The 15,559-nt window shown below is 25.4% G+C and overlaps 1 protein-coding gene across 1 annotated transcript; it reads right to left on the bottom strand.

Moving 5' to 3' along the window:
* Positions 1-587: 587 nt before the first annotated feature.
* OCT59_030017 (uncharacterized protein) lies at positions 588-2,797 on the bottom strand (the record flags this gene model as incomplete). The annotated part of the gene is made up of 3 exons (XM_025312792.2): positions 588-1,831; positions 1,913-2,683; positions 2,765-2,797. 3 exons carry the CDS (start codon positions 2,795-2,797, stop codon positions 728-730), a joined length of 1,908 nt encoding a protein of 635 aa, XP_025188927.2. The 3' UTR covers positions 588-727.
* Between the last annotated feature and the right edge of the window lie 12,762 nt (positions 2,798-15,559).

Genomic DNA, 15,559 nt, shown 5'->3' with positions numbered 1-15,559 from the left:
TACATTACTTGGGGATACAAATACTTGAGAATACAATACTGAATACAATATTACTTGAGAAGGGAGCTCCCGAAAATATGAGTACACTTAATATATCGCATTTGTTCGTTGTGTGTATATATAAATGTTGGTGAAACAAAAAGCGTGCGTGGTGTCATGATTAAAGTACTTGTATGTACCATTCGAAATTAAGGTATAGCATTTTCTATAATCTAATATCAAATTAGATTCGTTTAACGGTTCACAGTAGAGAAACGCATGCATGCGTATGTTGTCATATTCAATGATACTCATTTAAGGATCGCTATATTTAGAAATTCGGTCAAAAAAAAGTATTTGTTTAATTTCATTCGTTTAAAAAAATTAAACGCGAATTTACTATTGCGTCACAATAATTCAGAAATTGAATATTTACAATGTATCGCAGTATATATAAATTATATAAATGATAGGGCTCAAACGGAATATTTTGGTGGAACAGAAAGGTTATTGGTATCACGATGATTATGATAGAAGTATAGAAGTTTTCGCTGTGCCATTCAATTCAAAAACTTTTATTATTTTCAATCAATATACAACGTAAAATGAAACAGAAACACATTGCCCGCGTGCATTTATTTATTTGATAAATATGTTCAATGAATGAATGAATGATGTATATTATGCAATAATATACAATAATAATAAGGTTAACAAAAATTCTATAATACTTTTTAGGTCTAATTTTTTAATCTCCTTTTATAATACAATCACGAATTCGTATTCCAGCGGTACTATCCGATTTACGACCAATTTTACTGTATTTTTCTCTAAGTTCTAAAAATTTATTAATATCATTTAATGCTAAATCTAATTTACCCATTTTTTGATAAACACATGCTCGTTTTTTAAATGAAAGTAGATGTTCAGATTGTAATTTTAATGCTTGATTTAAATCTGATAATGCCTCTTCGTAACGGTTTGATGCAAAGAGTGTTGCTCCACGTCTTGCGTAGAAATTTGCAAAGTTTCGTTCTCCTTGCATTTTAAAGATTAAAACGTAACCTTCATCATATCCTGAATTACTCCTTTCGATTTGATCATCTGAATTTTGGTCAAATGGTTGCAATTCTAAGGATTTATTAAAATCATTTAAAGCTTCGCTATACTTGCCAAGCTTTCGATAGATATTTCCACGTATCTCATAAGCAAAAGGGTTTGAATCTCGAATTGATAATGCTTTATTAATGTCAGCTAAAGCAAGATCATAATTTTTAAGTTTACAATATACTTCGGAACGACAACAATATGATGTGGATATTTTCGGTGAAAGTTTAATAGCATTATCTAAATCTTTGAGAGCTTCTTGAAAAAGATTTTGATGATAATAGATTTCTGAGCGAAGTAACAAAGTGTTTATATTATTAGGATAAATAGTTAAAGATTTATTTGCCATTGATAATGCTTCCGAATAATTTCCTATTCTTCGACAAACATCTGTCATTTGTTGAAGAGAAACCATGTGTTGAGGATCAATTTCTAATGCCTTTTTAATGTCAAGGTAAGCTTCATCATATTTTCTTAACTTGACCAATAATTCTCCACGATTAGAATAAGAACAAACATTGTCAGGATGATGTTTTATGGCTAAATTGAGATTTTTCATTGCGTCGTTCCATTTTTTCATTTCCATATACAAAGCTCCACGTACCCCATATTGATGTGTGCTATTTGGGTCAATGAGGCATGCTTTTTCTAAATCTTCCAGAGATTCATCTAATTTTTTTAACGTGCGATAAACACTACTTCGATTTTGAAGAACAATTGCGTTATTGGGTTGCAATTTTAATGCCTATTAAAAAAAAAAATAAAAACGGTAAATAAACATATATAATATTACGTATAATTAATAATTAGTTGATTTATAATTTACCTGCGTAAAATCTTCGATAGCTTCATTATAGCACTTGGCTCTCATATTTATGATACCATGATTACAAATTATATTAGCTTTATCGACTTTATTCAATTTAAATTTTAGGGCTTTTTTGATATCAGCTTTTCCTTCATCATAATTTTTCAATTCACGATTAATATCAGCACGAATAATGTAAGCAAAGACATCCGCTGCTACACCATTATCAATGGTTTTATTAATATCTTCAAGAGCTTGATCATACCGATGTAATTTATAATAACAATACGCTCTCCATTTATAAGCATAACCATCATTCTTTTCCATGTGAATTGCTTTATTAAGATCATTTAATGCTTCATCAAAATTTCGAAGAAAGCATTGCATAACACCTCTAAAACAAATTGCTTCCTGTTTTTTCGGTTTTTGGGAAACAGCTAAATCAAGGTCAATTTTTGCTTTTTTATATTCCATTAAAGTTCGATAAGCATCAGCTCGAATGTATCTAATCGCGTAACTGTTTGGATAATTTTCAAGTAATTGAGTGGCATATTCTACTATTTTCTTATGATCATTTAATAATTGAGCTTTGATTAATTTAAATTTCGAAGGGTTGAAAGATTTTCGTAAGAGGCATTTATAAAACGAGGTAGAATCATCAAGGGATTTTTTGGATTTTTGAGATGTGGTGGCTACATCCAAGAGGTCTCCAGTCCAAACGAATGTAGGTTGAGATTTTGATGGTGAATTTGGCGGCGAATCTGTTGGTGAACAGGGAACTTTTTCCTTCTGTAATTGAGCAATTGACGAAATTATAAATAAAATTAAAATAAATAAATTCAAAAAAAAAAACCAAAAAAACCAAAGTACCTCTTTTATTTGATTATTAATTAAAAATTTCATTGTTCTTAAAAGAAAGTAAAATAATAATAGGAAAAAAAAAAAATATTAAGGATAGGAAATTAAAGTTTTCGAAATAATCATTCTTTTTAAGAGAAAAATTTTCAATATACGCTAGTAGTTATTAAGTAAATTTCCTTGCATATGTTTCCCTGCATGTCGTATTTTGAAACGTTTAACGGTGAGCTTCATGCAGTAAGTTTAAATATATAATAATATTTGTACATTTATTATAAGAAAAAAAGAAATTTTTTAAAATCATTATGAACCAATAAAATTGTTTATAAAACCCAACTTTGCCTGTTTTCACAAAAATACGAAATTAAATACATATTTATTTTTCAAATATAAACACATGTACAAGCTAAAAAAAGGTTATGATTCTGTTCAACGCCAATAAAACGGGACAGCCGTTTATTTTGATCTACAGATCGGTGTTACATTACATTTAAATGTTTATAATTCAACAAACGGAACTTATCGCCTACAAGGATATCACGTGTAATTAGGTGCAAGAAAAAATTTTAGATATCGTTTTTTTTTAATATTAAATTTAACTTTAATTAAGATTTTATTCTCTTGAAATCTGACCTAAATAACAATAATTTGTTTATTGACAATTTATATCATATAATTTACATCATTATTTTTAATTCTACATAGCCAAATAAAACAATAAAATTCGCGATATAGTTAATAATGTTTTTGAAAATTTTTTTGAAAATTTTAGGTTAATAAAACTACAATAAAGTTTTAATATATAAAATTATTAAGTTATTTCAAGCTTTAATTACTGTAAAATAAATACTAGCAATAGATTTATATACTAAAAAAAAACTGTTAAGAAAAGGGAAAATATAATACATTTATTTAAATACTCACTTTACTTTAATATTAAATTATAAAAACAGTTGAATTAGCTAACTAATTTCCCATCAGTTGCTTCTAAATCTGATTTAAAAGAGAAATTTGTTACTTCTATTAAATTTAAAAAATAGTAGTAAGAATAATGCCAAAAATTTATATTTAATAATAAATTCAAATCCACTTAAAAAACTTTTAATAAAATATAATTTTAAACCAGCAACTTTATTCTTTAAAACAAGTATTATTTTTTTTTTATATAATTCTACTGCACATTTATTAAAAAACAAGCAAGATTTTACAAATGTATAAATACATAGGAAGCTATTTATATTATCTTATTATCCCATTTTTTGGAACCTCACATATGCACAGTTGGGCAGTTATAAAGCTATATAGATACAGCTCATTTAATAAAAAAACAAGTATTATTAATAATTAAATTTTCAAAAAATATGTATATAAAAATTTATAAGTACTTAAAAATTAATAATTTTTATATAATTAACCTAAATAAAAGTAATTTTATTGGCTAAAATAATTTTATATATAGCTAAAATAGTCAATATCTATTTTTTAAATATCATATAAATTAAAAAGACAATTGCAAATAAAAAAAAATATTATATTAAAAGAATGATTTTAATATTTAATAGAAGTAAAATTTATTGAAATAAAAATCATTTCAGATAAAATTTACCTTTATTATATATATTAAAATTTAAATTTTTTAATTTAAAAAAAAATCTTAAAAAATAAAATTTTACAATTTTTTAATATAATATTATATATAGAATTCTGATTGGTATTAATAAATACTGAATTAAACTGATCAGTTTTACTAGTATTAGATCAGTTTCAGTTTTGCAATTTACTAAAACTGAATTATTTAGTAAATTATTGATTAGTTTTAGTAACTGCAGTTTCACTTTCAGTTTTGTAATTTACCAAATTAATTTATTAAACTAAAACTTTTGATAAAATTAGTTTCAGTAAATTTACCAATCAGTTTTGGTAAATTTTACTATCAGTTTCAGTAAATTTACTAAACTAATTACCGAATCTAATAAAAAAATTTAATAAAGATAAAGAATATTTTTGCAAAAAGTTGTAAAACTATTTGTTTATTAAAAAAACATTTTTTTATTATTTTATAAAAATGTTGCAAATTTAATAAATAAAAAAATGTCTTGCAATATTTTTAATTATTTTAACAAAAAATATTGTAAAAATATTTTTATTAAGCAATTTGATAAAAAAATGGTTTTCATAATGTTTTTTAATTGTTTTAACAGAAAATATTGTGAAAATATTTTTTTAATTGTTTTAATAAAAATATTGTGAAACTATTTTTTATTAATAATTTCATAAAAAAAACATTTTTTGTAAATGTTTTTAAATATTTAACAAAAATGGGGTAAAAATATTTTTCATTTAGTAATTAAACTTTTTTTGGTTTTATTTTTTTTATTTAAAAAAAACTAATATATATTTTTTATTTCTTTTTTTTTTAGAAATAATTTATTCTAAAATGTATAGACATATAGAATTAGTATAAAAGCTTGTTTTTTTCATTATTTTTTTTATTAAACTAAACCAATTTATTTTTTTTTTTAGAAATAGTTCAGACTTTTCATTATATATAAAAGATATATTATATATTAAATAATATCATTAAATTTTATATATACTATATACAATATATATAGAAGACTTATATTTATCTTTAAATGGTCTGAATAAAACATTAATTTATTTACATTTGGTTTAGATTTTATTTATAATTTTAAATTTATGAAAATTTTCCCTTTTTTTATTCATTAAATATATTGTATTCAGACTAATAGAACTCTAATATTCAGCCTTTCAACATTATTTTATATAATGATATTATTTCTAGTGATGCAACTTATAAAACAAATAATATGGAATAAGAATTATATACTATTATAGAAGTATTTGATGGTATTGGATTTTCTCTTAGATATCTTTTAATTTCAGCTAGAAAATGCAAAAATATAAGAGGCATACTTACTAATTGAATGCAAATTTTAAAAGAACAAAATTTGAAGAAATTTTGTATTATCTTAACTGATAAAGATTTTGCAAAAATTAATGCAATACAAACAGTATAGCTTGAAGTACAAATTTCAAAGAGCTATTAAATAATGATTAGCATCAAATAAACAGATAGAATGTATATTATTCTTATAATCCAAAAATGGCTTATGAAAAATATTCTGTGATAAATCCTAATTGGGGAGTTACAAATAATTCAGAAAGAATATTCTGTCCTTTAAATTTTTGGAAAACTGTAATTATAAAACTTGTAAAATTAAATGGTATATTTATTACAGATATAAATAAAATTTGGAAAGAATATATTAGTAAAATAATATAATTCTATAAAAATAATAATAATTTATTATGATTGTGATTTATTTTTGGAAGGAATGGTATTTTAAAGATAAATAGGCTCAAGCATCTAATAAAAAAATTAGTTATATTAAAACAATTATGATTGTTAAACCTATTAGTGATTTATTAAATGTAATTATTTATACAAGTTTTACAAGTTATAGATTGATCACTTATATTATATTTTGTTAAAAAAGTTATTGATTAATATTACAGTCAACTCTTGTTATAACGAACCCTAGGTTTCAGACCTCAACTTTGCTATAAGGCTATAGTAAAGATTTTAAGAGATTTGATTGGTTAATTCATTATAGCTAAAGCTTCGAACGGTTCCAGTTTGAACCAAAAATTCGATTCAGTTCTCGGTTCAGTTAGGACCCCGAACAATATATAAATAGGTCATAGGAAATTGGCAAAATTTTACTATTAGCTCTACGCATTTTTTCAGGGCTGGAATTATGATAATGTCAGTCAGTTACTAAATAAAGTAATATATTTCTTACCAACGTTATCAAAATTTATCTAAAAAAGGAAAGATTTTCATGATTATTTTAGCCTATTCTACGCGTTATTTCTTGTTACCTATTTCAGTATTGCTCGGGATCCTGTTCAGTTTTGGAACCAGAACCATTCGGTTCAGTTCTATTCTATTTTATTTAAAAAAAAATGCGAAAATCGAAATAACTCAGCAACCAGCGATCATATAAAGACGATCAATAGCTTATTAGAATCATCTCATCGAGACGCGTTGAATAGTGGTAAAATCATCTCTCTAACTTCAATATATTATGAGATAATTAATGCTAAACATTTTTTATAAAACTAGGGATATAATCGTATTTATTGATCCTAGAGAAATGATCTTTGCATCATTCGATAGGTCTTAATGAGACGAATCTAATGAGCCTTTTTTTATTTTTTTTATGATCACTACATAACGAGTTATCTTAATTTTCGCATTTTTAAATTTTTAAACGTCAAAAAATAAAAATCCCGATCTAAGATATAACCCATCTTTTACTGATTATATTAGAACGATCTTTAGCTCATTAGAACCTTCTCAATGAGACGAGTTGAATGACAGTAAGATCATATCTCTAGCATCGGTATATCATGAGATAAATCATGCTAAGCAATTTTAGAAAATTAGTATTAGAAAGGTATCTATCAATGCTAGAGACATGATCTTACTGTCATTCAACTTGTCTCATTGAGACAGTTCTAATGAGCTAAAGATCATTTCAATACAATTAGTAGAAGATGGATTATATTTTAGATCAGAATTTTTATTTTTTAACGTTCAAAAATTTAAAAAAATGCGAAAATTAAGATAACTCGTTATGTAGTGATCATAAAAAATGAAAAAAAGCTCATTAGATTCGTCTCATTAAGACCTATTGAATGATGCAAAGATTATTTCTCTAGGATCAATAGATACGATTCTATCGCTAGTTTTATAAAAAATGTTTAGCATTGATTATCTCAGGATATATCAAAACTAGAGAGATGATTTTACCACCATTCAACGCGTCTCGATGAGACAATACTAATGGGCTATTGCTTGTCTTTATACGATCACTGGTTGCCAAGTTATTTCGATTTTCACATTTTTTCTTAAAATTGGATAGAATCGAACTAAACCGGATAGTTCTGGTTTGGGTTTCATTCAGTTTCAGTTCTTACCTGAACTTGAAAAAAACTGCACTGAACTGACCTGTTCAGAGCTTTAATTATAGTAAGGAGAAATTTATTATAGTTGTCTGAAAAATTCACTATATCAAGAGTTCGCTATATTAAGATTTGACTGTACATCAAATACACTTACTTCAACAAATCTGTTACTTAGTTTCATGATAAAAGGAATTTAAAAAAAAATGGAAATAATATGAAAAAAAAGTACAGTCTAACCTCGATATACCGATATTTGATATACTGATATACTATTAAAAACTTGATATACCGATAAAATTTTATTTTTCTACTATATGTGAGGACATATAAATATCGGTATAACTTTAATAAAATGATATTTTCTAAAAATTTCATATGTGTCCTGACATATCGTTATATAAAGGTTTGACTGTAGCAGAAATAAATGGCAGATATTTAACAAATCCAATTCAATAGATTTGTTTATATTCTATATATATTTAAAATCATTTTTTTTATACAAATATTTAATTAATTCTATTGAAAAAGCTGATGCTAAATTTTTTAAAAAAGTATATAGAGTCTTTTTAAACCATAATACAATAGGACCCTGCTTACTTATAATAAAGGTCACCGTAACTCTAAAGTAAAATCACCAAAAAAAAATTTTTAATGATTCGTTCTACTATAAATAAATAAATTATATCTAAAAAAGGAAATGTTATATTGCATTATTATAATTTTTTTTCTTTTAAATCAATTATAAACTAATAATATTAAAAATTGGAGAAAGGTAAAATTACTATTTACTAGTAAATAGAGCTTCGAACAGGTCAGCCAAATTCAGGTAACCTGACCTGACCTGACCTGAAATTCAGATCAGGTATGAGATTTTTAAAAAAAATTCAGGTCAGGTATGAAGATTGACCTGACCTGATTGACCTGATGACCTGAAACTATTGATTCTACTATATAATAAAAGTGAGTTGCAGTATTGCGATTCACTTTTTTATATTGATTTTATATAATAAAAGTGAGTTGCAATATTGCGATTCACTTTTTTATATTGATTTTATATAATAAAAGTGAGTTGCGATATTGCGATTCACTTTTTTATATTAATTCTATATAAAAAAAAGTGAATCGCAATACCGCAACTCACTTTTTTTATATAGAATCTATATAAAAAAGTGAATCGCAATACCGCAACTCACTTTTTTTATACAAAATCAATATAAAAAAGTGAATCGCAATACCGCAACTCACTTTTTTATATTGATTTTATATAATAAAAGTGATTTGCGATATTGCAACTCACTTTTTTTATATTAATTCTATATATAAAAAGTGAATTGCAGTATTGGGATTCACTTTTTTATATGATTTTAATATAAAAATGTTGAATCGCAATATTTCGAGAAAAAACGTTGCGAAAACGTTTTTTCATAATATTATATTAAAAAAATGTTTCGTAACGTTTTTTTTTGATATTTCAATAATAACGTTGCGAAAACATTTAAAAAAAACGTTTTGCAATATTTTTTTTCAATATCTATCTATATATTAAAAAACACTGCAATCACGTGGGCGTTATGTTTAGATTAACCATATAAATAAGTCATTTGAATTGTGTAACCCTACTCCTATTCGTCGCCAATGTTACACAAGACCAAAAAAGGAAATTTTGTCTTCTGTTACTTTTCAGAGAAATTAAAAAATTGTGTTGCTCAAATTTCCAAAAAAGGAAATTCTTTGCAGATCTTTTAATTCTGGCCGGAATTACATATTAACTGTTGTTGTAGACAACAGGTGAACACTAGTTTTAATAAAAAACGTTGCAAAAACGTTTTTTTTCATAATATTATATTAAAAAAAAAGTTTTGTACCGTTTTTTTTCAATACTTTAATAAAAATAGTTCTGAAATTTTTCAGGTTTCAGGTCAGGTCAGGTCAAACAGACAACCTGATATAACCTGACCTGACCTGACCTGAAAAAATTTCAGGTCAGGTTTATCCAATGAACCCTAGAGCCCTTGGCCCACTGTCAAATTCGGAATTTCTACTAGTAAATTTAAATTTTTTTCCAGAAACCTTTATTAGAAGTAAGTGAGATCCTAATATAATGTATTAGAAATAATATTACAGTTTACCTTTTTTATAGCGAATTTTGATATAACAAATTACATAACACTTAGCTAATAAAATATGTCAAATTTTTCTCATTATAATGAAGTAACCAATCAAATTCTTCAACAAATTTGAAGTGCAGAATGGTTTCTTTATTATATTAAAGATAAATTGTATATAGCATGATATTTAATAATATTTATAAAGTATCAAAATAATTAAGCTATATATATAAATATAACATAATCCTTTTTTTTTTTTGTTTAGAGGTAGTGGAAGGACCCCGAACAATACATATAGAGGTCATATTAAAATCTCAATTTTTTATTATGATCAATAAGCAAATTATTTTCAATTCGGCTAAGCAAATTTTTCATATGACTTTTAAAATTCCATTTCGTTATGCAATCTATTTTATAACATATTAATATATATCTATTTAATTAGCGTTAATTTGAATAATAGTTTTTTAGATAATTGTATTAAACTCTTTATTATTAACATATTACATCATATTAATAATTGTATTTCTAATATCGTCACGATTAAAATAATTAAAAGTATTTCGTGCCATTCCTATTAAAGTTAATGAACTTTTACTAATTATTAGTTCATTTGTGTTAATATGATATAAAATATTTTGAGGACAACGATGGGTAAATAATACATAGCCTTCCAAAGTTTGGCTTGCAAAAATATTAAGATGAATCGGTAAATACACTTGTAAAGAAATATATGATAAATCTTCAATTTGATTAATCGCATCTTGAGTATAACAATGGTTACCATAGCCTTCATAATACATTGCTATTATTTTAGCAACACAGATTTTTTTTCCATATATTACAATAACAAAATCATCTTGCCGTAAGGGAAAATCTTGAGTAACATTTGCTGATTCAATATACATAACTACATTTAAATAACAAATTATTAGTAAAATTTTATACAAAATAATAAATATATTATACTGACTTACTCGCATTATTAGTTTTACGATTATAATTATGAATGGTTCGTTTTTGCTTTGACAATTCAGAATTTTGTAAATTCGCAAGACTCATAGCCATTGTTTTCCAATTTTCTTTCCATCGTTTTTCGCGTGGCTTTATATAATGTACTGTTGGATCATTATTATTTGTGAAATGTGAAACAATTTGACTAGCCTTATTTGGATTAATATTTCCAGTATTTGTTTGCTTATCATAATATACACGATATTGTCTTTCAATTGGCCTTGAATTATATGCTTCATGATGTCTTCGTAATGCAATCATAGTTAAATAATCCAATTCTTTTGTTGGAAGAAGATATCTAATAAGAGGATCTTTTTAAAATAGTATTAATATAGTATTTTTTAACGTTGAATTGAATATAAAAGTAAAATTAATAAATTATATATACCGAGTTTATTCTTCATTATTATATGTTTTTGTAGCATTTAAAATTGAAATAATCTTTTTTTGGTGAATACGATCATCAGTATTATCTTCACTATTCAAAGAATCAAAAATACCATTACTGCCGGAGCTGTGTTTAGTTCGATCGATCGCATCAGAAATTTCTCTATTGATTTCAGAAAATTCATCAATTTCAGAATTTGGCTCAATTCCAGCTGATATCTCCGAATTTTGCTTCTCTATCAAAACATATGGCTGTAATATTAAAGGATTTACACGTTGAATAGTATCTATATCGAGAGCATTAGCAAGTTCAGATGCTAATTCGTATGAATGCTCTATGGTCAGAGTAATTTCAGCATCTGATAGCCAAGTACATAGCGTTGCCAAATTCCTTGAGTTAATATCTCCTACATTATAATCGAAATGGTAACCTAAGTGAAAAGAAACACTTAAAAAACTAATAATTTAATCGATTTTAAACATACTAATCGAATAATTTACCTTCACGCACTGATTTTTCCTTTTCTAATATAATATTTTTTGCTCTTAATGCTTTGGCATATTGAGAAATTTTTGGAACTAATTGTAATAGTTCAAAATAATTAAAATCTGAATTAATTTGGCGTGCTATGCCAAAAAAATGTTCACAAACCTCTGATCCATGCATCCACGGCAAAAATGGGTAATTTAAATAATACTCGGTGTGATATTACTAATAATATCATAGATTGCGACGAGAAATAAAAATTGCAAAACTTTGATCCGCTAAAAAATTCTTGTTTAAAGAAATAAAATCAGGATGTTTTTCACTCATATTTGCTATATGCTTTTTCCAAAGTTGTAAAAAGAAAAAAGCTGTCATTGACATTTTAATTCTTTCTAATGGAATTATTTCTCGATTTAAGTAACTATCAATGAGTTCTCCTAATTTCAAAAATATATTAATAAATTGAATGAATAAAGCAAAAAAAAAACAAGAATTACGTATAATAATAAATTACTAACCCATAATAAAAAGATATACAAAAATTCCCCGCATATCCTGTTTAATAATACCATAACAATTTTGTAAATTTCCTGAACAAAACACACGGTATGCAGCACCGTCATCTTGATGGTCAAGTTTTATCACATCTTGACGATACATTACCGAATTTGGGATATGGGATAACTTTAATAGTTGCTCAAACCGTACTGTTGAATTTCCAAAAGTAAGAAGCCGTGCACCAGACATTATAGCATTGCGGCTGGTTTTTTTTGCGTGCTTAGGATCTTGTACGCGGACAACAGGTCCTACGTTTGGAAAAATCGGGCAGCTGAAATTAATTCCAAATTTGTCATTCTGAAAAACTAGCCGTTCATCTGTTGGGTGTCTTTGGATTGCAGTTTGAGCTTTAAATTCAACAATATGGCCATCTGAACCAATTGATAATATTGAAAGATTAAGCTGCGGTGCCATTTGAGTCAATAATTCTTGATGAAAATTCGTTACAGTTGACTGATTATCAGACCCAGTATTGGCAATTAATGCAATAACTACTGGCGGAAAGTTTGGTAATGGTACCTAATAATAATAATAATAATTGAAATAAATATGACTACGAATTCAGTTGTATGTATATAAATGATATAATTTATTATAAATAAATATATATTATATATATATACTGTATATATAATACTACTTGCAATATATAGGCACGCACGTCATTCGCAATAGTTTTTTTAATTTTGATATCATTAATAATTATTGGGATATCTTTATATGCATTAATTTTAGTTTCTTCGATAGAAAGTGTCGACCCAACAATACATCCTAAACCAGAATGATAACGAAGAGCAGGTTTTAATTTGGTATTGTCAGACATAGCAGCTATAGGCCCTTGATAATTTAATGTATCAATTAGCCTTTTAAATTTGGCAACATTCTTAAATGAAAAGGTAGGATTCGTAAGTGTATCTTCATCGTTAGTACGAAGTTTTCTATTTAGTTGGATAGAAAATTTTTTAACAAATTAACATACTTTTTATAGATAATAAAATAAGCAGATCATACCGTATGTTTTGAATTGTGCGCCCTTCCAAATTTTGACGAAAAATATCAAGAGCTCGAGTGCTAAAACTTCCTAATATAATGAGGAAGTTCGTAAATTCCTCATTATATGTGAAATTTTGCTTGCCTTTATTATTATCTTTACGAATGGAGGCTTGAACCATTATTTCACAAAGTCCTTCAAAAACAGGTTTTTCATTAAATACGCCATGAATAGCTTTATCTGCTAATGTAATCCATATATTTGTATGATCGTCGTCTTTAACAATAGACCAAATTTCACGGAGATCTTGATTTTGCAAATGTTTTTTTAAAGAATTAGTTTCAAAATAAAATTTTGGTGTAAATTTGAGATTCTGAGGTGCTGGTTTTGGGACGGCAAGACGATTTTCTAATAGATTATTGTGTTTTAATGTTAAACATTCATCACAAATCCCTTTTTCGGAATAACCTGTACATGTTTTAGCGCGTACCGCAACACCTATTATTTAAATAGAAAAGATTTTCATTAAACAAGTAAATTTTTAATTTTTCCCCCAAAAAAAACTCACATTCTTTATCAACACGCCATTGAGATTCTGCATAAATTTTCCGATTTAATGCACGTTTTTGTGATGTTGTAAGTTTTTTTCTTGTAAATTTATGAGGAAATTTATTTGGAAACATTTCTTTAGCAATTACTTCAACACGACGAGCTCCACCATAACTTGCTGGTGTTCTATCAACATAATTTGTAATTAAATCTGAACAGAGCCCTAAACATCCCTTTCTCTTGTTAGATACTTGATTAATATATGTTGGATTAATTATTATATTATTATTTTCTTCACTAATTTCATTTTCAGCTTCATCTACTGTAATAATATCATCATCATCCATCGTATCTTCTACTTCACTCTCCCAATTATCCCAGTCATCATCCGAATTTTCAATATCTATATCATCATCTTTATCTGTTGTTGATTTTGCAAAAAAACATAAAATACTTCGTTGTCCATCTTTCCTTTTACATCCTGGACCATTTGCATGACGATTAATATAATCTTCATCATATTTCCTATTAAATTTTATTACTGCTCCACATATGCAAATAACTTTTTTAGCACGTACAACTTTAGCAACATATGGATGTTTTTGTAACCATTGTTTAGAATATTTCCAGCCAACCATAATGTATATGTCTATCTAAGACTTGGAAAAATGTGTATACTGTATATGTATATATGTATAAAGATGGTTTTGATAAAGATATAAACTGTGCGTGAGCATAAAAGAACAAAGAACTAAATACATAAAAAGAAAAAAAAAATCCAGAAAATTAAGATTACTAAATTAGGGATTTTGCTACGTAAACTCAATATCTGAGTTTAGTTAAACCTGTCTTGGTTACGCATTTGAAAACGTAGGTATGATAAAAAATTTTTTTAAATTTAAGCAAATAAAATATAACCTAAAAAATTTTTTTATATGATGGCTAAGCAAATTTTTTTGTTACCTATATATGTATTGTTCGGGGTCCTGTAGTGGAAGCATATATTGAAATCTTATAATATGGTGATTCTATATAATTCAATAGTAACTATAGAAGAATATAGGTGAATTTTATAAGGTAATGGTAAGGCACAGGAGCAATCTTATAGATAGGAAACTGGTTTGGAGTTTTAATAAATTAGTTATATAACAGATGTTTTTGTATTCCTATATATAATTAATAAACTCACAAATTGCACTATCTTGCAAAAAAAAAAAAATAATTTAGTCATTAAAAACAAAAAAAAGTAAATAATTATAATATTAAATAAAATATGCAATTTATTAGCAATAATTATTTTTATTATAATAAATAATACAATTAAAATATATATAAGTTTTTGAATTTTTATTTTCTGATGAAAAAAATATTACATTTAAAAATTAATCAAAATATAATTATTAAAAATAATTGTCTAGATTATGTGTACAGATTATATGTAACCTGGTAATAAATCTGGTTACCATTTTTTATATGATGATGTTAGGGTCATTAATATCTAAGATTATAATATAAAATAAATATTTTGTCAATTATTATTTTCATTTTATTTAATTATATAAATAAACAAATTAATTTTTAAATTTTTTTTAGAATTTTTTCACAATAGGCAAATATTAATTGTTTGTATGAGAAAAGAATAATCTTTTGCATTATTAATTCATTTTATTAGAAATTGATATGTTATTTAAGAGAATTTAAGGAGAAATTAAAGAATG

The sequence above is a fragment of the Rhizophagus irregularis genome, chromosome 9, assembly GCF_026210795.1.
Source record: "Rhizophagus irregularis chromosome 9, complete sequence".
NCBI classification, from domain to species: domain Eukaryota; kingdom Fungi; phylum Glomeromycota; class Glomeromycetes; order Glomerales; family Glomeraceae; genus Rhizophagus; species Rhizophagus irregularis.
The sequence above is the reverse complement of the archived record's forward strand: the minus strand, read 5'-3'. Positions and strand labels throughout refer to the sequence as shown.